Source organism: Rattus rattus, chromosome 5, assembly GCF_011064425.1.
Source record: "Rattus rattus isolate New Zealand chromosome 5, Rrattus_CSIRO_v1, whole genome shotgun sequence".
Taxonomy (NCBI): Eukaryota; Metazoa; Chordata; class Mammalia; order Rodentia; family Muridae; genus Rattus; species Rattus rattus.
This window is the reverse complement of record NC_046158.1, coordinates 105,868,899-105,892,267: the sequence shown is the minus strand read 5'-3', so window position 1 is coordinate 105,892,267 and position 23,369 is coordinate 105,868,899. Positions and strand designations below refer to the sequence as shown.

At 41.1% G+C, this 23,369-nt stretch overlaps 1 protein-coding gene across 1 annotated transcript in view; it reads right to left on the bottom strand.

Annotated features, from left to right (window-relative positions):
* Ap4e1 (adaptor related protein complex 4 subunit epsilon 1) overlaps positions 1-23,369 on the bottom strand; it is a 62,897-nt gene that overhangs the window by 12,789 nt on the left and 26,739 nt on the right. Inside the window, exons 6-16 of the mRNA XM_032904146.1 lie at positions 23,059-23,218; positions 21,737-21,903; positions 17,009-17,082; positions 13,915-14,037; positions 13,702-13,811; positions 11,141-11,280; positions 10,464-10,576; positions 10,261-10,379; positions 7,544-7,846; positions 4,823-4,937; positions 2,035-2,158 (exon numbers count right to left, since the gene is read on the bottom strand). Of these exons, the coding sequence (XP_032760037.1) occupies positions 2,035-2,158; positions 4,823-4,937; positions 7,544-7,846; positions 10,261-10,379; positions 10,464-10,576; positions 11,141-11,280; positions 13,702-13,811; positions 13,915-14,037; positions 17,009-17,082; positions 21,737-21,903; positions 23,059-23,218 (1,548 nt within the window). The remainder of the gene's footprint in view (positions 1-2,034; positions 2,159-4,822; positions 4,938-7,543; positions 7,847-10,260; positions 10,380-10,463; positions 10,577-11,140; positions 11,281-13,701; positions 13,812-13,914; positions 14,038-17,008; positions 17,083-21,736; positions 21,904-23,058; positions 23,219-23,369) is intronic.

Genomic DNA, 23,369 nt, shown 5'->3' with positions numbered 1-23,369 from the left:
TTATTTTCAACATCCTCCTCGCCAGTTACTACACAGGTTCTTACTCTGAGATAATGGGTGAACTGTGATCTCTGGAAACTTCAATCCATCCTTCATGTTCTGTTTCCTATATGTTCATGTATGTAAAGCACATACAAAGGACATAAAACCATTCAGAGTTTATAAGGTCAGCCCCTCACATGACCCTGAACCCTGTTCACTTCACAGACTTTCTCCCTGGGTCTGGGGAGTCTTTGTCTCTACTTGACTTGGTTCTGTGTGAGGACCTTAGTAGCCATCACTTCTACCACCACAGACCCACAAACCACACCTAGGAGAAATTACGGATGATAGACCAGGTAGGGAAATGGATTTAAAAAGCAGAATTAGAACTCCTGCCATTTTATACATTATACCAATCTCCATTCACCATATCTCTATCATTCCTCCTCATTGAAAGAGTAACAAATTATAAGGGTAAAAATAAAATAAGGTGACTGACTTAGTACAAGAACTCAAAATTCCAATGTCCCTTAAGGCTGTCATCCTTGACATTTATACTTAGAACATTTTGAACTCTTTAAAAAAAAAAAAGGCAACATTGTTTTTCAGCTGGGCAGTGGTGGCATACACCATTAAATCTGGTACTCAGGAGGCAAAGGCAGGTGGATCTCTGAGTTGAAGGCCAGGCAGGTCTACAGAGTGAGTTCTAGGACAGCCAGAGCTACACAGGGCCATGCTTGTGCCTCAAGTTGACAAAGGGCCAGTTGTCCTGGCTGGTGTTGTGTGTCACCTTGACATAAGCTAGTCTCAGCAGAGAGGAAGGAGCTCAGTTGAGGACGTGCCTCTATGAGATCCAGCTGTGAGGCACTTTTTCAATTAGTGGTCAATAGGGGAGGGCCTAACTCATGGTGGGTGGTGCTATCCCTAGGCTGGTGGTCCCTGGGTTCTTTAAGAAAGCAGACTGAGCAAGCCAGTAAGCAGCACCCCTCCATGACCTCTGCATCAGCTCCTGCCTCCACGTTTCAGCCCTGCTTGAGGTCCTGTCTTGATCTCCTTTGCTGATGAACAGCAGTGAGGAGGTGTGAGCCAACTTGCTTTTGGTCACGGTCTTTCATCTAAGCAATAAAAACTCTAATTAGGACAGCTGGCTAACCAGTGAGCTCCCAGAATCTGTACCTCCCAATACTGGGGTTACAGGCATGCACAGCCCTTCAGTGTCTCATATGGGTGCTGCAATTTGAACCCAGGGTCTCACACTTGCATAGCAAGTGCTCAGCTCTCTCCCCAGAGACTCTGAAAGTGTTCTGAGCAAAGAACAGGCCTTCCTTAGACAATGTCAGTCATCTTATTTCGTGTTCATCTCTGTATCTGGCACAGCTCTGCTAAGATGACAGAAGTATTTGCCAGAAGAATGACACAGATAATAAAGAATGACAAATGTGCTTAATACTTCCCACTGTGCCTCTTAAAATTTTATCATATGTGGCAATAACATGCATTATGTGCAAATCTACTTATTAAATTACTTTTTACATTAATGTGTATGTGTGTCTATGTGTATGAGCACATGCATGTGGATGCCTATAGAGGCCAGAAGAGGGCATCTGATGTCCCGGAGCTCCAGTTACAGGCAGTCGAGAGATGCCTGATGTGGGTGCTGGGAACTTATCTTCTGCAAGACCATGGCTCTTACTGCTGGCCACCTCTCCAGATCTCAGGTGCAAATCTTATCCATGGCTTATTTTGTCTTGGAGGGCAGATAACGTCTTGAAGTTTAAGGACATATTATATATAGTATCAGAAACTTGAAACCAATAGGAGCAAGTGAAAAAAATCTCATATAGAATACAGCTCTCAGGAGCCTTTCAATGATATTAAGCACATAGTCACAAATATGGCTTTCCTTTTGCATTATGTGAAAATGTAAACTTCTTGGAGGACGTCCTAAAATGAGCAAATAATAATCCCGAGGACATGCACAGAGGCAGAAAGCAGGGAGGATGCTGGAGGGAGGTAAACACGTCAAGTTCTCAACTTTACAAAGAAACTTACTCTTTCAGCCCTGTTTCAGCACTGTTTCCAGATATATCTGAGCCCAGAGAGACGCCAGCAGGAGACTGTCGTCCAGTGAAGCCAGATGAAGAAAATGATAGTCCATATGGTTCGAAGTTGAGAACTATGATTCAAAACAGTAACAGAGGTTCACATTAGACAAAGCGTGAGAATAAAGTTTGTGAGATTCCATTCACTGTTGCAATAACTAAAGGCTGACCGTTTTCCAGAATAGAGCTTTCGTATAATCTAACCAGTCATGTACAGTTGAGTAAAGCCACTGCCACTGACTTAAGTCTGCATATGTTAGGGAATCAGAGACAAACTATCCTTCACTTTTATCCTTTTATCACCCCTAGAAATCTGAAAAGAAATCAGTTAGAAAAGGCAAGCTATAAAAGTAAGCCGCAGGCAGAGGAGTTGCTGCTACCGTAAGAATAGAAGAGGGGATGGGCTAAATTGAAGTGAGGGCCATGCTCTGCTTAGTGAAGAAAGACCCCTGGGTGTATCTTCACCTCAAAAGGGTGAGTGGTGCTCTCAATGGGGCTCTTCCTTACTCACAAAAACTGTTTACTCATTCACATGCTAATTCTTTTGAATATGTATATAACCTAAGTCAGTTCAATCAGAGCCAGGAAATGTTAGTATTGCGGCAGAGTAGATGCCAACATCCATTCTCCTCTCTTTCAGTAGCAGAATCCTCCAGTCTTAGGTAGGTTATATAGGCAGCCAGAGGAGACATTTCCACATTCTGTGGCCACATGGCTTATATGTCCTGGTCTATTATTCACACATTCTGCGTGCAACATCTGGGAGAAGCACTTGCAAGAAATTCTTTTCTCCCGTTCCCTTTTGCCTACTCGTTATACTGCAAGCTAGCTGCTCAAGTGCAAGCAGTCATCTTGAATCATGATGTGAAACAGCAAGGATGTCAGAACATCAAGAGAGACAGAATCTGGACTTCTCATAACTACACAGCCAACACCAAACTACTTGATTGTCTAGAGGGAAAGAACAATACCATATGGTTTGCATAAAATCTCATTTTAAAAAACCAATTAGCTAAACCTAACTGTAAGTGGCAAATATATCTTTTCAGACACAGGGCAATGCATCAAATGTCACTCAGAGTATGCGAAGCTGTGCCTATCAGCAAACTAAAGCAAGTAACAGAGTGAGAGAGGTGGAAGGGTTAAAATAGAAGGTTCATCATCTAAACAGATGTGTGAGAAGGGGCTGGAGAGTGGGCTCAGGGGTTAAGAGCATTTGTTGCAGCTGGGAGGTGGTGCTGCACGCCTTTAATTCCAGTACGATGGAGGCAGGGACACAGAGGCAGAGGCAGGTAGAGCTCTGAGCCAGCTAGAGGCAGGTAGAGCCTTCCTTGAAAATGGAAGGAAGGAAGGAAGGAAGGGAGGGAGGGAGGGAGAGAGAAAGAGAAAAGAAAAAAATAGATAAAAAGGAAAAAAAAGAGGCATTTGTTGCTCTTGGGAAGACCTGGGTTCAATTTCCAGCCTGGTGGCTCACAACTGTCTGTAACTCCAATTCCAGGGAATCCAGTGCTCTTTTGGCCTCTAAAGGTACTAAGCATATACAATTCACATACATACACACATAAAAATAAAATCTTTATAAAATTAAAAAAAATTAAGATGGCTATATTACCAAAAGCAAATAAACAAAAGCCTAAGCAAATAAAAAGCTAGAGAGACAATCGGCCTGAAAGTCCATCAACAGGCCAACTGATAATGAAAATGTAGTAGCACACGCAACGGAGTTTCACCCGCTATAAAACAGGTGAAATTAGGATATTTGCAGGAAAATGGGTAGACTTTTAAAGTACATAAAGTGACCCAGACTCAGAGAGACAAATATTGCATGCTCCTCACACACTGTCTTCAGTGTTACGGATACACACATGTGAATGTCTGAGTCTAGGCTTTGCAACGAGACAGGGGAGCATGAGAGGGAAAAGTGCTGAGGAAGGAGGCCCACAGCAGAACACACAACCAGAAAGGAAGCCACTGGGGTAAAAGGGTGTGTGGGGATGGTGCTGGTAGGAGAGACACAAATTTGTTTTAAAATGCCATAATAAAGCTTAATACTTCATATACTACTTTAATTCACTGAAAATTACTTTAAATAAATTTAATTAAAATTGTAATCAAAAGCTCTGTAAAGGAAAACAATATGCTAGCAACTCTTTGATTTGATCCGACTACAGTAACAAAATGGCGGGCACACAGCATAGGAAATGTGCACTCAACAACAACAAACTCCCGAGATCTTTCGGCCTGGAACTGTCAGCAGTGTCAGCGTCCTGAAGTCACAAGCGACAGTCCACACTTCTCCCCATTTCACAGGAGCAACCTCCAGCCACCGCGCAAATGACCCAGGGCTCTCCTGTCCACCGAGGTCACTGTAGACGCCCTCACAGGCGTGCTTTTCAAAGAGTAAAGCTCTTGCCCTTGTGAGTTCCTTGTGATGTAATAACTGATATTTTGTTAGCGAATCTCAAGACTGTTCACAGTGAAGATGAGTCACTAGCCCACAGGGACCAGGGTTGCTTCTGGAACCTTTCCAGACATGCTCACATGCTCACACTGTTCAGTGCCAGCCCTCCCCAGCTATGGTGACACTGAACTCTGCAGGCAGAGACAGGCGGATTCTTTATCTCAAATTCTCAACCAGCCTGCACCACACATGAGTACACCTTGTCACAGTAACAACAAAAGCTAAAACCAAGACAAAACAAAGCAAACCATTTTATTGTAAAGAGATGGAAACATGCCTTTTTCCTGAGAGAGCTGCTCCTCTTGGCGCTGGTGATGGGGCTTATAAGGTGCTGCTCCCTGACTGAGTCCTTCAGCCACAAAACCATCCAGAAAAGATAAAGAAGCATCTGCCTGCGTTGAAGTTAGCAAGAGTCAGGAATTGACAAACAAACAAACAAACAAACAAACAAACATGTATTTGGAAGACAGATTACACCTTCATATAACTTTGGCACAATGATCTTTTAAACTTTTTAAAGAGACCCTCTCCAGGGTCTAGTGTGGTAAGTCAGCCTGATTATACCCTCCATAACCCCCCAGATCTAGTGTAAATCCCACACCCAGTGCCTGGCCTAGTCTGGCAAACCCTCCCTGTACCACTAGTAAGCTCTACACATCTGCCAAGACCTGCCCTACCTGTTTCACAACCTCCAGCCCCCCAGTTCCATTGCCACATCCAAATTCTCCACCTGCCATATCCTGCACGTCCTATTCCAGTGTCCAGCCAGGTGCTCCACCTGGTCTTCCCATCAAAACACCCACCCTGGTCCCAGATCTACCCACAAAGTTCAGGCTTGGACCAGACTCACATCCTGCACACCAACCCAGCACCCTGTGGCTACCTGACCTCATCTCATCTAAGCCATATTCAAGTTCTAGGCATAGCTGGACTGCCACATCTTATGTTCTGCCCCAACCTGCTCTGTATCAGGCAGAACTAAAAGAAGTCTGTGTGTACATATACATATACATATACATATACATATACATATACATATACATATACATATACAGTTTAAATGAAATTTTCTCATCTGGGCCGACACTGTTACCTAAAGAGCCAAAGACTACCTGACCAAACAGTTAACCCTAAACATGAGGAGCCTCTTCTGAGTTGTGGTCAGGCTGTCCAAGATATTCCTAGAACATACAAGCTACTGTCCTGTCCTTGGTGCGTCTTGAGGTGATGGTAAATAGAAGGCACCACGTGTTTTGGGCATAGGATCCAGAGAACCCAAGTTGTATCTGACCTTGTGTTGTATATTTTATGCCAACTTGACATAAGATAATGTTATCTGAGATTAAGAAAATGCTTCCATTAGATAGGGCCATAGGCAAGCCTGTAAGGAATTTTTCTTACATAGTCAATGAAGGGAGTGCCCAGCTCATTGTGGGTGGTGCCGTCCCTGGACTGGTGGTCCTGGGTTCTATAAGAAAGCAGGCTGAGCAAGCCATGGGAAATAAGCCAGTAAACACTACCCCTCCATGGCCTCTGCATCAGCTCTTGACTCCAGGTTCAAGTCTCATTTGTTTTCCTATCCTGACTTCTTTCAATAATGAACAGTGATTTGGAAATGTTAGCCAAATAAACCCTTTCCTCCCCAAGTTGCTTTGGTCATGGTGTTTCACCACAGCATATAATAACCCTAGCCGAGACAGAACTAAACACTGACTCCCTGAGGACTAGATTTCATTATGTCAGACAGCGCCATGCAAGCTTCCCAAGGAGGCTACTCAGTAAGGGCCCTATGAACCACCAGAAACAATCAGCAATGCACTACAACCTTAAGGGTGTGGAAGTGGCATGCATATTTGGAGGTAGCCAGCTCTACCATCAAGAAATCACGTCTGGTATTGGAAACCTAACCAATTATCCAGGGCGTGAGCTCACAGGGCTTGTACCATCACTTTACTAACCAGCACACAATCTCTCACTACACTCTGTACTTTACTAACCAGCACACAATCTCTCACTACACTCTATGTATTTGTCCTTAAACCCACAGATAAATACCATTCTCACTCCTCATCAAGGAAGCTTCTCTTTGCAACCAGTGGAAATCACTCCAGAAATCCACAACCAATCAAAATGCAAAGCCGTCGAGCCTATTCCTAATGGGTACATCTACAGAACACTCCCACACCTAAGGCTCAAGAACACTGGGAAAAGAGGCAGAGAGATTCTAAAAGCCAGAGGCTCGGAGTGTTTGCTATATGAGAATGTGTCTCTTCAAAATGTCAGAGATGCTACACTGACAAATAGAGCATTCCTGTTTGCTTTTACCTTTCTTCTCCTTTTCCAACTATATTGGGCTATGTGAGTTTGACTAGAAACAGAACCCCAAGCTTCAAACCAGTAAGGTCTTACTAACAACGACAAGACCCAAGACAATGGCCCCCAGTGGCAACCCATTTCTTAGGGCCTGCACTTGCAATACAGAAGGTTTGTCTGCTTTTTTTCCCCTTAAAATTCTCTTAAGCCTATGATCCCATAGTATTACTTCTTCCTGAATCTTACTCCTCTACGGTCTGTGAATTTCATTGTTCAAATTTCAAAGACAAAGCCCTGGCAGTCACTGACTTAGGGGAAATGTTGTGTGACCCTGACCTTCCAGAACCCCAACTTCTATGTTAAGCCCACACAAGGCTAGAGAGCTGTTACACTCAAAGGACACCATCCTCACCCCACATAGCTTTCCCCAGCCTTTTCCACATCTTGAGACTGTCACAAGCTGAAACATCTACCCTGCAGTTCTCGGGAAGAGATACTCTCCTGCCCCTACTTATAGCCAGTATTAAATAGAGCCTCTTCACTTCTTTCCCTACCGACATGAGGAAACTACACAGCTCATCACACATGCAACGGAAACTACAGGTTGATGTATATTACTTGTACATTGCACATGCAAGAACTGCTGTTTAGGCAACAGGATTTTGACAAAATGACGCATTCTTACCACGATGTCGTCACAATTCTGAGCACTCTGAAGCAAGCTCTTCATAAGCTCTACATTTTCATGTAGATGTTTCAATTCAAATGCATGTTGTCTCAGACAAGTATTCAAGGATACAGTGAATTCTTGGATTAATTTCTCAACTATGGGAGAAGAATGAGCTTGAGGTGTTAACTTGGTTACTGCAGCAAACAACCACGCTTTCGTTTCTGAAGAAATGGAGTCACTCCTCAGTAACTTGTAGAGCCTGGTCATAACCTCCTCAGGGCTTTCTCTATCTAAGAGGTAGGAATACTCTCCTAATACCTAGAGTCAAACAAAATTAGTAAATATGTAAATACCAAGTCAGACAGTACGCCATTCAGACCGAGCTGGAAGGAACTTCAATCTGTATTACACATACTTTTATGAATATTAAAGAAACACTATAAATTATACCAAGACTGTACCTCAATACAAAAGAACTGGAACTCATCAATAACAACATAAAAGTAAAATAATTTTATGTTTTTGTTCTTCTGAACTTCCAGACAGATGCTGGTTTATTTTCCAGTAAAAATTTAAATGGGGTAGATCTCCAATGTCAGTAAGAGTAAGATTTTACAAAACAAAGATTTCGAGTGGGCTAGAGAGATGGCTCAGTGATTAAGAGCACTGACTGTTCTTCCAGAGGTCCTGAGTTCAAGTCCCAGCAACCACATGGTGGCTCACAACCATCTGTAATGAGATCTGATGCCCTCTTCTGGTGTGTCTGAAGACAGCTGCAGTGTACTCATATACAATAAATAAGTAAATCTTAATTAAAAAAAAAAAAAAGATTTGAGCCTACTTGCCTTTCTTGAAAAAAGGCTTTCTCTGTGTAGCCCTGGCTGTCCTGGAACTCCCTCTGTACCATGAACTCAGAGATCCACCTGCCTCTGCCTCCCAAATGCTGGAATTAAAGGTGTGTACCACCATCGCCCAGTGGTCTCTCATAAAACACAGATGTCTAGTTTCTCTCATTAGAAAGTGTAATTTAGTGTGACTGTTGGGAGGAATCAGAGTACATATCTGGGCAAGCATCAGCTGGCACAGATGAAGACTGCACAAGGCTGACGTCACACGGAGGCTGATCATGCTGCAGATCCTTTTCTTCATATCTAACTTACTCAAGGGACATACCATTTGACTGGCCTAACAATCATTTTATAAATGTCAAAATTAACATCGTATAATTCAAGGAATATAAGATCTTTCTTTTTTTTTTTTTAAAAATTATTTATTTTATTTATTGAGTACTTAGCTCTCTTTTTTTTTTGGTTTGCTGGGAAAACTCAGGACCTCTGGATTATTTGCTGATCTCTCCAGCCCAAGATCTTTTCTTTTTTTTTAAATCTTTTTTATTTATTTTATTTTATGTATGAGTACACTGTAGCTCTCTTCAGACACACCAGAAGAGGGCATCAGATCCCATTACAGATGGTTGTGAGCCACCATGTGGTTGCTGGGAATTGAACTCAGGACCTCTGGAAGAGCAGTCAGTGCTCTTAACTGCTGAGCCATCTCTCCAGCCCAAGATCTTTCTTAAATGGCATTTACTGCATAGCTTCTTGTCTTTAGCACAATAGTAGTGCCAGCAAACAAACAAACAAAAAACAAACAAACAAAAAACCCTCAGGAGGCAGGCAGAGGCAGAGAGGCAGAGAGGCAGAGAGGTAGAGGCAGGTGGATCTCTGTGAGTTCAAGGCCAGCCTGGCCTATAGAGCAAGTTCCAGAACAGTCAGGCTACTTAGAGAAACCCTGTCTCAACAAAAAGAAAGAAATAGGATGAGAAGGGCGCCATGGCTCCCAGGAGGCTGAGACTGCAGGCCTCCCTGAGTTCTAGGCTAGCTAGTTCTACAGAGTGAGTTTCAGGCTTGCCTGGGCTACAGTGATAACATGTCATTAAAAGCTAAAAAGAAGAGAATCTAAACAACATAGTGAGACACCAATTTAAAAATGAAATTCTGGATACAGCAGTGCAGATCTGCAGTCCTACCACTTGGAGGGCTGACGCACAAGAGTCATGAGTTCAAGGCCAGCCTAGGCTGCAAAGTAAGATCTTGCTCCTCTCAAAACAAACAATAACAAAATAGTAATTTTAAAGGAAGCTTTAATAAATAAAAGATGGAAAGTTACAGGCAAACCTGAGTTCCATCTTAGAAATGAATTTTTAATGGACTTCTGTTTGTAAGATCAACCATTTCCTCCTATTATCCCAGTTAAGTACTCTCGAATGCCATGGGCATTATGTGTAAAAATATAGAAATGTCGAGGGTCTGGGAATGCAGCTCAGTATTTGCTTAGAATACATGAAGGCTTGGTGTGATGGCCAACAAACCTAACACCAAGCATGGTGGTGCATGCCCACCTAGGAACAGGAAGCAAACCCTGTTCTTAATCCTATAAAGTAGAAGTCGGAAGTTCAAGGCTTTCCATGGCTACACAGCAAGTCAGTCTAGTCTGGGATACATAAGACTGTCTCAACAAACAAACAAACAAACAAAAATAAATGAAACAAACAGCAACAAAAACCCAACCTTACTAAAGACCAGACTGGTGAGACGTACAAAGGAAAGAGAAGCCAATAGTTCCAGGATAAAAGTAAACACTGGGGAAGAAAACCGACAACTAGAGGAGCTGAATGATATCCGGAGGAAATAAGCTGTTATAATAATTTATACACAGTACACTTTGCTCACCCAACTCATAACTTGAAGAAACCTCTGTGGATAGAAAGTGTTTTCCATGTCTAGTAAGGTAAGGTAAGACTGAACTGCGTAGAGTCTTAACTGTTGATCTTCTGTTTCATCATCAAAACCTACAAAGAGATTGCAACACCACTTTAGTTTCCACTCAGCTGCCAATGACTGTAAGAAAAAATAAGAGTAATTTCTTCACCAACCTTCTGCTAGCAGTCTCAGAAAGTTACTGAGAATGTCTGGGTGCATTACATCTCCTCCCACTGAAAACACAGCATTCATCGTCTGAATAAACCACACGTTGTCAGGAGCATATGTGTCCAGTGTTAAGAACAAGTCCCTTCCTCATGTCATGCACTGAAATCATCCTCCCCAACACAATTCATGCCAGAGTGGCAGCTTAGCTCTACAGCCAAGTCCTGTATAGAATGTGTGCTCAGTAAGTGAATAAACTTGGCTTACATTACCTTATCAAGTCCTAGGCTTACACATAGCAAGTAGTCAATAAGTAAACAGGAATAATTTGAAGAAATGGCCGGCCATCTTGCTGCATATTTCAGAGGGGCTAAAGCTGAGGTGTGTCCACTGGAGCAAATTTTTCAACCTCTTTCTAAACCTTTGTTATCAGTTCTAAAGTTGACCATCCTGCTAGGTCAAAGCTACAGACAGCACTGCCTATAGCAGAGTACATTAAACCAAGGCCCAAGTTCCAAGAGACATCTTTTTAAAAAAAAAGCCAAAGCCCAAGAAGTTTACATAAGACTTGAGACTTACGAATCAGGAATTAAGAATTACTAAATTGCTGGGTCCCTGAACTCAAGTGGCTGCATCTGTACCACCATTTTCAACTCAGTGAAGTCACAACGGAAGCAAAGGATATTTCTCAGCCAATTCAGCTATTTTGCCGACTAAGTTGATGATGATGTACTCTTCTTTGCTCTGATGTAAATATTCAAGCATTTTCTGTACAATAACTACTACATTCTGTGCATTTGTAATTCTGTAAAGAAGTTCCAGAGTCTATTAAGAGAAATAAAAACAGTATTATAAAACCATACATGCAAACACCAATAAATATAATAAATGTGTTTATAACAAGTTAGCTGTTCTGTTCTGCATTTGTATGGATTTCAGGACACTCGGCTACTGGTGATAAGGAAATGCCGAGCGGCCGAGGTTAAAGCTCAGTGGCAGAGCATTTGCTTGCCTAGAAAATGAGAGGTGCTAGGTCCTATTCTCCAGTGCCAAACAATAAGAGAAGGAAAAGTCTGGGAGGGGAGAGGGGACTTGCAAGATGTGAACAATATGAAGGGGAGACTAGGAACCTGGGGAGGGACGGTGCCTGAGGCTGGTGAAAGTCAGCTTTGTCTCTACAGCTGAGAGGGGAGGCGCCAATACAATGGAGATGGCCTCAGCATCTACACTGTGACCAAAGGCATGGGGAGGAGACTGATGTGTGGGCCACACAGTAGAGCGGTGGCACAAGCACGTCTTATTAAAAAGAAACCTATAAGTTAAAAAGAAAAAGAAATAAGCGGTGTCAGAAGTTAATAATGATAAGGAAACTCTGTTAAATGTTTCGGCTAACTCTGTAGCACCAAAACACGCTATACGTCTGATAAAACGAATGAGCTGTATAATTGTTTTCCTATTGCCCTTGGAGTCTTTTTCATTTTTAAGCTGTTTTAAAATATTAAATACATGTATGTATGTAAATACACATATGCAAATCATTTATTTTTTAAAATATCTTTTAAAATTCAAATTTTATAATCTTTTAAAAATAACTGTTAGGCATAATACAGTGCTCAGTCAAGCTCCATTTTTACCTCCCTGTTTGGAAGCTATAAGGTATTTTAGGATCCCTTTTTTAAGAAGTAGGACTTTTATTTCTGTTTTACATGTATGCGTTTTGCCTGCATGTGTGTCTGTGTACCATGTGTGCCTGGTGCCAGAGCCATAAAAGGGCACTGGGTTCCCTGAAACTGGAGTTACAGATATGAACCGCCATGTGGGTACCAGGAACCACACCTGGGTCCCCTGTCAGAGCGGCAGATGCTCTCACTGAGCCATCACTCCAGCTCCACATTCTCTCTTCAGACTCCTCATGATAACAGCTGGGTATGGTGGCCCATGCCTTTAACCCCAGCACTCAGAAGGCAGAGCCAGGCCTCTGTTCAGTTTGAGGCCAGCCTGGTCTACAAAGCAAGTTCTAGGACAGCCAGGGCTGTCATACAAAGACACCCTGTCTCAAACAAAGCAAAACAAAACAAATCCTCATTATGTTTTAAATCTGAAATAAACTTCTCACATTTCTTAAACTGGCCCCAGATACCACTGAAAATGAAGATACAGTGATTTCTCTACAAAAGAATGGAACAGAACTCATTATACAGATACCCAAGTGGACACTGGATCAATTTAATAAAGGGGAGAAGCTAGAACAATATTAGGCACATGAGCACAACTTTTCTTTTAAGAAGATCAAGTTATCCTACAGTTCTACAGAATTCTATCCATTTCCCTATTTAACAGTGAGTTCATTTAACAGCCAACATAATTATGTATTATACATAACAGGGGTATGTTTTATTTTATACTAATACAAGGACCCAGGACTAGAAAGTAGTTTCCACTGTGATAGTACTTACATTAATAAAAGAAATAAATAAGTCAATGATTTCATATACATAGCTGGACCTAAATTTTCCAGCTCCTAAGTTAAGAACATTCCTATGATCTGGCTATGGTGACACACCTATAATCCTAGTACTTGGTGCAGAGGCAGGAGCATTACCAGTTTTTGTCTAGCCTGTGCAAGACCCTGTCTTATAAGATAAAAATCCCAGGTTAGCGGTACTTTTTAGAAAACAAATAAGCTTCCACGAGGGACTACCTGACAGAAGCTGAAGAAAGGGCATCAGCTTTCTCCAGTAATTAACCACTCACATTCATGCAAGCTTCTATCTAATTAAACTCATGCACATAGACATGGCGGGAAGGAGAAATGGGGGTAAGAGAGGGTAACAGGAGGTGAAAATGACTAACATTCATCATATACACCAGACAGCCAAAGAATAAAAATGAGATTTTAAAAGTAGTAAGAATTAAATAGACGCAAATGTTAATACATACATACACATCCACTGAATAATTTGACTCAAGAATATCAAAAAAAGTTTTTAAAACTTACCACTTTACATACACTATTCAAAATATTTTACCTCTCTTGTTTAAAAAAGAGGTTTGATTTTTATTTATGTGGATCTGTGTCTGTGTCTGTGTGAATATATGCCACATGTGCAGGTGCCTGGAGGCCAGGAGAAGGCAGGGCACTGGGTTCCCCTGCAGTTAGTGGGTGCTGGAAACTGAACTCAGGTCCTCTAGAAGGACAGCAAGCACTCTTAACTGCTAAGTCATCTCTCTTCAGCCCTAATTTACCTCTCTTTTAATAATGGGATCAGGGTGGTCTAGGCATTCAATTATGGTTATCTGGTGTTGAAGAGCCAGAGAAGGATCCTGCTGGATAACATAGGTAAGAGCCTTCAGTCCTAGAAATAAAGATCACATTATAGTTCAACGACCTGAAATACGTACCCAACACATTTCAAAAGCTCTCTCTCCAATTTCCATCATAAGAACCAATTACCTTACCTAAATATTTGAGGTTTATTTTAGGTGACAGAACAAATTTTCCAATGCACTTGGCAGCCTTCTCAAGTAATTCTGATTTAGGATAAATAGAATAGATTGTGTGTACACACTCAAACAGAATAGCTAAAGAAAGAAAATACAAAAATGACAGATATATTTAAGTACAATAGAAGAACAAGTTTGTGTAGAATTTGCAATAAAATTAAACTTGAGATACATTTTAGTCTAAAATCTTATTTATAAAAAAATTTATAAAGGAAAAATCTTTATTTTCATGCTTTTATAGTTATTTGGGTTAAGTTAACGAAGTACAACTTAAAGAAAACTTTACCAAACAGAATTATGTATTCATTCATACAAGTGCGTACTGAACTTCTGCGTGTGCCAGAAACGGTGTTGGCACTGAGGGATGACAGTGACTAAGACAGATGAGCCCTGCCCTAAGAAGCCCATAGCCAAATGTATACATAAGACACATCATCACTGCTGCAAACAGGTCTTCCCAACACTCCCTGGATACTTTAAAATGATATATGTTCAACCACGTACACAGTGATCATTCTAGTATGCACTGCTATTTATTTCAAAGGTGGGGGTTACTATTTAAGAATCTTCTAGCTACTTCTTTAAATACCATCTTTAATGTAGAGAGCAGGCTATTGTATATCTTGAAAATGTTCAAATTTAAGTTTCTGATAAAATCAAAACAATAGCTGCAATGATTAAAGAGGACACAAACCCCTTCAGTTCGCTTAAAGACCGTGAGCTGATGTGGTTTGCCATGGAAAGAAGGGTCACTGAGGCTGAGGTGGTGGCTCAGTGAGTGAAGGGCTGGCTAGGTTCAAACCCAATGCATGCGCGCAGAAAGGCTAAGCATGGCCGTGCAGATCTGTAACTCCAGGGAAGAGGTGGGGACAAGAGGAGGCTCACTGAGCAGCCACTCTAACCGAGATGTGAGTTCCAGGTTCAGTGAAGAGACTTGGTCTCAAAAACCGAGATAAAAAAGGGGGCTGGAAAGATAGTTTAGAGGTTAAGAATGCTTGCTACTCCTGCAGAGGACCAGAGTTCAGTTCCCAGCACCCACACTGGGTGGTCCCAGCTCCAGGGGAATTTGATGCTCTCTTCTGGCCTCTGAGGGGACCTGCACTCACATGCACCACCTCCACACATATATTTATTAAAAAAATATAAACTGAGGGCTGGAGAGATGATTCAGGGGTTAAGAGCACTGGATGTTTTTCCCAAGGACCCAGGTTCAATCACCAACACCCACATGTCAGCTCACAACTGTAACTCCAGTTCCAAGAGACCCAACACGCTCCCGCAGATATATGAAGGAAAACATCGATTAACATAAAATAAGAATAAACAAACAAAAGTAAATAAAAATAAGGTGAAGTGTGACAAGATGACATGAAAAGTCAACCTTTGACCTCCACATCTGCACACAAGAAAGAACACACACACACACACACACACACAAACACACACACACACACACACACAGGAGAACTATTAAGACATCACTAAGTAGTAAAAGGCCCCTGCAGTAACAACATCTGAAAGGAGACACAAAGTCAAAATGTGGTGGTGGTGCCTGCCTGTAATGCCAGCATCCCACAGGAGAACTACAGCCACTGCCAACTGCTGAGATTACAGCAGCGGCCTGCACCTTACACCCAGAATTTCATGCACGCTAGCAGGTACTCTGGCAACTTTAAACTTTATTTTCCCACCTAGAACTCTCCAGCACCACACAGGTCTAAATATACACTCGTAAGTGAAAGAACAGCCATACCATACCATCCCTTCCCTTCTCTGCAGGAGTTAAAACAAAAAGTGCTTCTGCAGGTTCCTAAACTTGAAAATGCACCAGGACCAGAGAGAGTTTGGTGAGTAAAGGCACCTGCCACAAAATCCTGGCAACCTGAGTTCAACTACTGAAACCAGCACGTAGATGGAGGGAGCCACACCGCAAAGTTGTGTTCCCATTCTACATGTAGAGCCACACATAGAATCATACATACAAACAAATACCTTAAGGATAATAAAGCATTTTACTGTGTACTCTTCAGTAACAATCCAACCCTGATCCAAATACCAAGTATAAATTACTAAATCAAAAACTGTAGCATTCTAATGTTCATGACACGTTTTTTAAAAGATTTATTTATTTTTATCTATATGAGTACACTGTAGCTGTCCTCAGACACATCAGAAGAATGCATGGGATCCCTTTACAGATGGTTGTGAGCCACCATGTGGTTACTGGGGAATTGAACTCAGGATCTCTGGAAGAGCAGTTAGTGCTCTTAACCACTAAGCCATCTCTCCAGCCCTCATGACACTAGTTTTAACTTTGATATTTTAGGTTGGATTATGCTCAAGCAAAATTCAGAGCTCTTTAGACTAGATTTTACTTTCTTTTTATCTCTAACAGATCAAAGAAATTTAATAAATACTTGGCAATTTGTTAACTAGTTTAAGAACTTCAAATATTTTTACAAAATATGTCACAGACTTAATGAATTATCCTTAAAATTAGATGTTTTTGGTGGGTGTTTAAATACATATTTAGGAATTTAAATACATGTTTAGAAGTTTTCACAATTTCACAGCTAGAAAGATAGCTCAATTGGTAAAGTGCTTGTCAAACAAACACAAGGAAGGAACAAACACGAGGATCTCTGTTAGTTCCCTAGAACCCACAGAAAAAGCCAGACACAGTGGCACATGCTTGCAGTTCCGGGGGGTGGGGGGTGGCAGCAGCAAAGACAGGAGGATGCCTACCACACTCCGCTCAGCCAGCCTCATCCAATCAACAGGCTCCCAGTCCCAACGAAAGGCTTGTCTCAGAGAATAGAATGTGCACAGACGTGCATGTGTACCTACACACATGCCTGCGTATCTATGTTTACACACACAAAGCCACAATTTCAGATTACTATTTTCAGTGCTCACATTAACCCAAAGGTCCATCTTAAAATTAAGGCACAAAAATTTCTTTAGAATTTATGTTTTTCTAACACACACTTAGCTCTAACATTGAAAAGCACTATTAGTCATTAAGAAAACACGGTCATATTTTACCTACCGTAAGTGACATTGTGATTTAACTCGGCTCTTCGTAAGGATTCATCAAGAACATCATACATTAGTTCACTTGTCCTGTTTAAGAGACATTTTATTTGCGGGAGAACTATAGTATTCTAACCCAACAAAACAGGTTTTCAAACTCCTCTCTTTAACACTGAGGATCTACAGAAGACAAGTGAAAAAAATTCATTTTACAGTAAACTTATACAAATTTTCACATCAAAAGAACTCATTTGGTCTTTTCATGAGATAAACTTCCTACTTTACCAAAAGGGACTAATTCAGCCAATGAGGTCAATCGACACTGCCCTGGCCTGGTCCTAGTTTACAAACCTGATTGTTATTTGTCTGCCCATGCCCTCTTATGATTTTATTGCAGCAAAGTATTTCTGTTTTAAGTTACTCAATTAATATTTCACATATCCAGATAGCATATTAATTTATCAACTAGCTTCTTGTTAAAAAATATTCCAATTCTAGTCTTTCCCTGAAGAGCAACTAGGTTCTTTACTAAGAAAAATTTAATTTCTACTTATATTAAACAAACCACTCATGTTTTATGGTCACTGATTATAGTGACAGTTAATTGGGTTGACATAGATATTTTTAAAAATTAAAAAACAAAACCAGAGTGGTGATGGTGCATGCTTTTAACCACAGCACTCAAGAAGCAGAAGCAGGCAGTCTCTGTGAGTTCAAGGCCAGCTTGGTCTACAGAGCAAGTTCCAGAATAGCCAGGGCTACAGACAGAAATTCTGTCTCACAAAAAAAAAAAAAAAAAAAAAAAAAAATCAATTTGAAGTAGGTGTACTTTGATTTTCTCTAGTCAGAGATATAAATATATAATGATAATCCAGGATAACACTGTAAATCTGTCATTTCATTATGTCTTTTACTACAGCAAACAACCAATCCTACAAAATTCAATAATACTATACCTAGATTATAGTGTGGTTTTTCAACTTTACAAACAGGAAGGAACCTCATGAAATACATGGTTGAGCTAAACATTAATAACCTGAGATGCACAGTGCTAGAAAACACAAGAGAATATTCAAACAATAGATACAAAACATTTTCCTAAGATTTTTTAATTACTTTAAACTCATGTTAAAAAGTAAAATTTTTTATTTTGCCACATTAAGCTCTTAATAGTGTTGTATGAATTATAAATATTATATGAATATTTAAAAACACTTCTAAAATCACTTTAAATTCATGTGTATAGATGTGTTCTTTCCTTGTATGTCTGTGTATAATATGTATTCCTGGTGCTTATGGAGGAAGAAGAGGGTTTGGAGTTACAGACAGCTGTCAACTGCCACAAGGTGCTGAGAATCAAGTCTGGCTCTTTTGTAAGAGCAACAAGTGCTCTTAACCTTTGAGCAATCTGTCCAGTTCCATGATTTACTAGCATAGGATAAAGATGCATTAACATAGAATGTCACAGTTGGTTCGGCAAAGGAGAAAGCATTCTAGTTGTCTACACTGTAAGTCTCACTCTACACATCCGCTCAGCCACTGCTAGCTACCGTTTGACTGAGCTGCCTGAGGGTGAACAGTGTCTTCCTCATCTTTGTGTCTTTGGATATAGTCTCTAAGTTTACCCCAAAGGTAAAACAACAAAATTAGTAAATAAACTTACTATACACCCTTGAAGTTATTTCCTGACAACACAAGATGGCATAAAGGCCTTTTATACTCCAGGAAGGTATAATACAGTAACATAAAACAGTAGTTTTCAGGCAGAATTCCAGTAACCTTGCACCAGAGCTCCATGGTATAATAGGCTGGGACGACATAATCTCAGTTAGACCTGGTGAGGACTCAGACAGGTGGATGCGGACACGAAGCTGAAGGGGCACTTTGAAAACCAACGCCTGAAAGCTGGTCCCTCTGGAAGGCTAAGATTTAAAACACAGATGTGCCCATTGTATAGCATCAATGCCAGAACACCAACAAATATTTTCTTAGGATAGAGAGGTCCTTCCTCTCAAACAAACTAAATGTTAATTAGGCTTGCTCTCAAATACTTCAGAAAACACTTTAAAAACAAAAATAGCAGTGAACTGGGCATAGAGATACATGTTGGTAGTCCAGGAACTCAGGGGAAGCAGGGGTGATCAGAAGTTTAAGGCTCTCCTTAGCTACATAGTGAGTTTGAGGCAGCCTGGAACCCATGAGATTATCTTGTGAAAAAGCAAGAATTATAAGGCATATGTAAATAAATGATGTGGGAACAGGAACATCTTGGACTGTGGTTTGAATGAGAATGGCTACCACGGGCCCATATACTTGAATACTTATCTCCAGTGTGTGGAAAGACTATGAGGTGTCACCTTGTTGGAGGAGGTGTCTCTGGAGTGGGCCTCTGAGTTTTCAAAGGCCATGCTATTCCCATTTAGCCCCCTTTCTCTTCCTCATGCTTGTAAATCAGATGCAAGCTCTCAGCTACGTCTCCAGTGCCTGCCTGCCTGGCTGCCGCCGCCATGACAGTCATGGACTCTAACCCTCTGGAACTGAGAGCCTTATTTATAAGCTGCCTCAGTCATGGCATCTTTCAGCAGTACCAGGGCATGAGCTATTGCTGTGACATTTGAGAATGTGGAAAACTTTGGGACTTTGGACTGAGAAAGCTGTTGAACATGTAAGCAGGGCTAATGGGCTCTGCTCCTAGAAGCTTGGAAGACACTGGTGCTGAGGGCACTGTGGACAGTGGAGGCCCATCTCACAGGGTTCAGATGGGAACACCAGCATGTTAGAGACGACACCTGTGATGAACAGGCAAAATGTGGCGGATTCCTGCCGTCGTCTTAAGGATCTGCCTGGGGCTGAATTGAAGAGTTTTGGACTAATATTACCAGTAAAGGAATTTCAAGACAGCCTCGTATTGACTGTCACATGGGTATTAGTGGTCACTCTCATGCAGATCTACAACAAAAAGGAGCAAGCCAGCAAGCACTTCTCCATGACCTCTGCATCAGCTCCTGCCTCCCAGTTTGAGTTCTTACCCTAACTGCTATAAACCCTTTCCTCTCCAAGTTGCTTTTGGTCACAGTGTTTTGTCATAGTAAGAGAATCCCTAACTATGACATATATGATTTTTGGATTTGAAAAAGTCTTATTTTGAAAAGTGTGACAGAAATTGTACACAAACACACCCACGTTTCTCCAAGTGGAGCACTTCTAGGACAGCTATAGGCCTGATGCAGCCAAAAGGTTGTTTAGTTTGAAGGTTTTATTTTCAGTATTAAGAACCTAGCATTTGAGCTGGAGAGATGGCTCAGTGGTAAAAAACACTGGCTGCTCTTCCAGAGGTCCTGAGTTCAAATCCCAGCAACCACATGGTGGCTCACAACCATCTGTAATGGGATCTGATGCCCTCTCTGGAGTGTCTGAAGACAGCAACAGTGTATTCACATAAAAAAAAAAAATCTTAATAATATATAAATAAATCCTAAAAAAATAAGGGAATTATTAAAAAAAGAAAGAAAAGAAAGAAACTAGCATTTGGGAATAGAAAGCTGGCTCAGGGGTTAAGTACACTGGCTGCTCTCCCAGAGGACCGGAACTCAGTTCCCTGCACCCACATGGTTGCTCGCTTCCTTCTGTAACTCCAATTCTAGGGGAGTCTGGTTCTTTTTTTGGCCTCTATGGGCATCAGGCACACATGTGGTACTCAGACATGTGTGCAGGCAAAACACCAATACACATAAAAGTTTAAAAAATTAAAAAAAGAAAGTATCATTTAATTGAAGCCTTAACAGGACAACAAAATTAATTTAAGAATATGTAAGATGAGTAAGGTGTGAAAAACTTCAAATACTACAGCATCTGCCCCACTTATCCAAACTTGGGCCCTCCTAAGACCAGTGTCCACTGACCTCCCTAACAGAATTGGATGGCATCAGGAATTGAACGAGGGTGGTTTTTTTTTTTCCTAATTCTTCTTACTACCTGTGTGAAAATGCATCATTCTAAATTTATTCTAAATTTCTACTATGGAAAAATGTAAAGATATACAAAATGTTAAGGCTACATAAAGTCATGTAGGTCCATGCCCTCATGACCTCACCTCCACAGCTGAGTCATGGACAACTGTGTCTACTTCCTCTGTGTAAAGATTATTTTGAATCTTTGAAGAGGATCCAAGTAAGACTCATTCCTTTTTTTTACATTTGACTGTCTTGTGTATATATATGTATACACATGTGTATATGTGTGCGGGCACACAGACTGTCATCCGTGTGGAGCTGAGGGAACAACTTCAAGAGCTAGTTCTGTCCTACCATCATGTGGGTTCCAGAGACTGAACTCAGGTTGTCAGGCTTGAGGGATAGTAGGTTTGCCTCCTCAGCAGCCATCTTGCCAGCCAGATCCATACATTTTAACTGGTTGTTAATTCTTTTAAATTTCTTTAATCTGTATATTCTCACTTTCCTTCCATTTTTTTCTGGAACACAGCTGTCTTCATTAAATTATGTGCTCCCTTTGGTTGCTATAACAACATACTCAACAACTACAGCAGATAGCTTGTGACCTTACCCTGTCTTACCCTGTCTTCCAATGATGAAGCAAGTTCACTTTACAGGGGAGAACATGCATAAGCTGGGAATGCCCAGTAACCTGTGTCTTTATATTGGCAGTAAGTGCTGGGGACTTCTGGGTGGCCAAGCTATGACATGGTGTGTCACTCTGTGTCATTCTGTGACTTGGGAAGCTTTACCTTTCATCATCTTTCCCCAGCAGTCCCAGTATTCTCAAGAGCTGAATCTGTAACCATGGTGCTGGCACACTGTGGTAACTGAACTCTACAGGGAGCTTTCCCCCCACCACCTGCTTTAAAATTGTTACAAAACTCTCAGTCAAGTCTTTATATCCAGAAGAATTTTCCTGCATAAAAAAAAAAAAAACTGTTAATAATGTCTTTTCTTTCTTTTATTTTCTTGAGACATAGTCTCATATAACCCAGAGCTAACCTCAAATTTGCTATGTAGCCAAGTTATTATTTTATATCCACCCATATATATATACATATATATATGCATTTTAAAACTTCATATATAAATACTACATTTATCTCATTTCTATCCTTCCCTGTTACCCTGCCAACTCCTCCCATGTCCCTTTCCTCTTCCCTCCCAAATTCATGATTTTTTTTAATTACTGTTATCATAAATGCACACACATACAAACATATATGCACATATATCTGCTGAGTTGCTCACACGTACACAGGCCTAAGCTGGCCTGGTATTAGCGAGCTTATCAGGGCTCATCCCTGGAGAACACTGACTCTCCCTCTCTTGGCAGCCACTCATTGCCTATGGCTCTCCATGCAGGGCTGGCCTTGGAGATTTCTCCTATTCAGAATGGGATGTCACCTGGGATGTCATTGGGTTTTTAGGTGACCACATTGTTGAGACTTCATGAGTGCAGCTCCCCGTGAGACACCATCTCACAGCAGATGTCCTAGACCTCTGGCTCTTATAATCTTCCCACCCCCTTCAGGACGTTCCCTGAGCCTGAGGTGCAGGAGATGTGCTGTAGACGTACTATGGTCCTCTAAATTTTGACCAGCTGTGAATTTGAATTCCTGATCTTTCTTCCATATAACTCATATTATCAACTACTTACAAAAGTTACATTTAGAAGTACAACATAGCATAAAATATATTTATGTATGCACGCATGTGTGCAGGAGTGTGTGCCTATGCACATGCAGAGTCCAGAGGAGGATTCTGGGTGTCCTGCTCTATTACCCTGCCTTATTCCCTTGAGACAGGGTTTCTCAACGAACCTAGAACCAGACTGTCAGTCAAGAAGATCTAGACCCCTTTGTCTCTGCTCCCTCAGCACTAGGGTACAGGCACACATGGATGGCCACACCTAGCTTTTTACATGGGTGCTAGAATCTGGGCCATCTCTCTAACCTAATAATGGTATAAAATATTAATCATTTTATCGAAATGTCTGGGTTTTCTTCTAATTCCATAGGGATGGTGTTACGGTGGTAACTACTGAGCACATGCTGAATTACCAACTTACCTTAATCATCCTAAGGTATATATGCAAAGAGGCAGCCATGACCCCAACATCTCTGTCACAGAGTGCTTTCCGAAACTTAGTATGGATATGCTGTACTTGATTAGGGGCAATGAGATAAAATTTGTATAATGCCAGAACTGCTTTTCTTCGTATAATCTCCCTAAGGATAAAAAAATGAAATTTAAACAAGGCAACTTGGTCCATCAAATATCTATTACTAATTATTTTATTCTAATATAACAAAGTTTAAAAAAGATAAAAAATCTTATTTCTGGCTAAGAGGTATGAATTCAAGAGACTGTCTTCTGTCG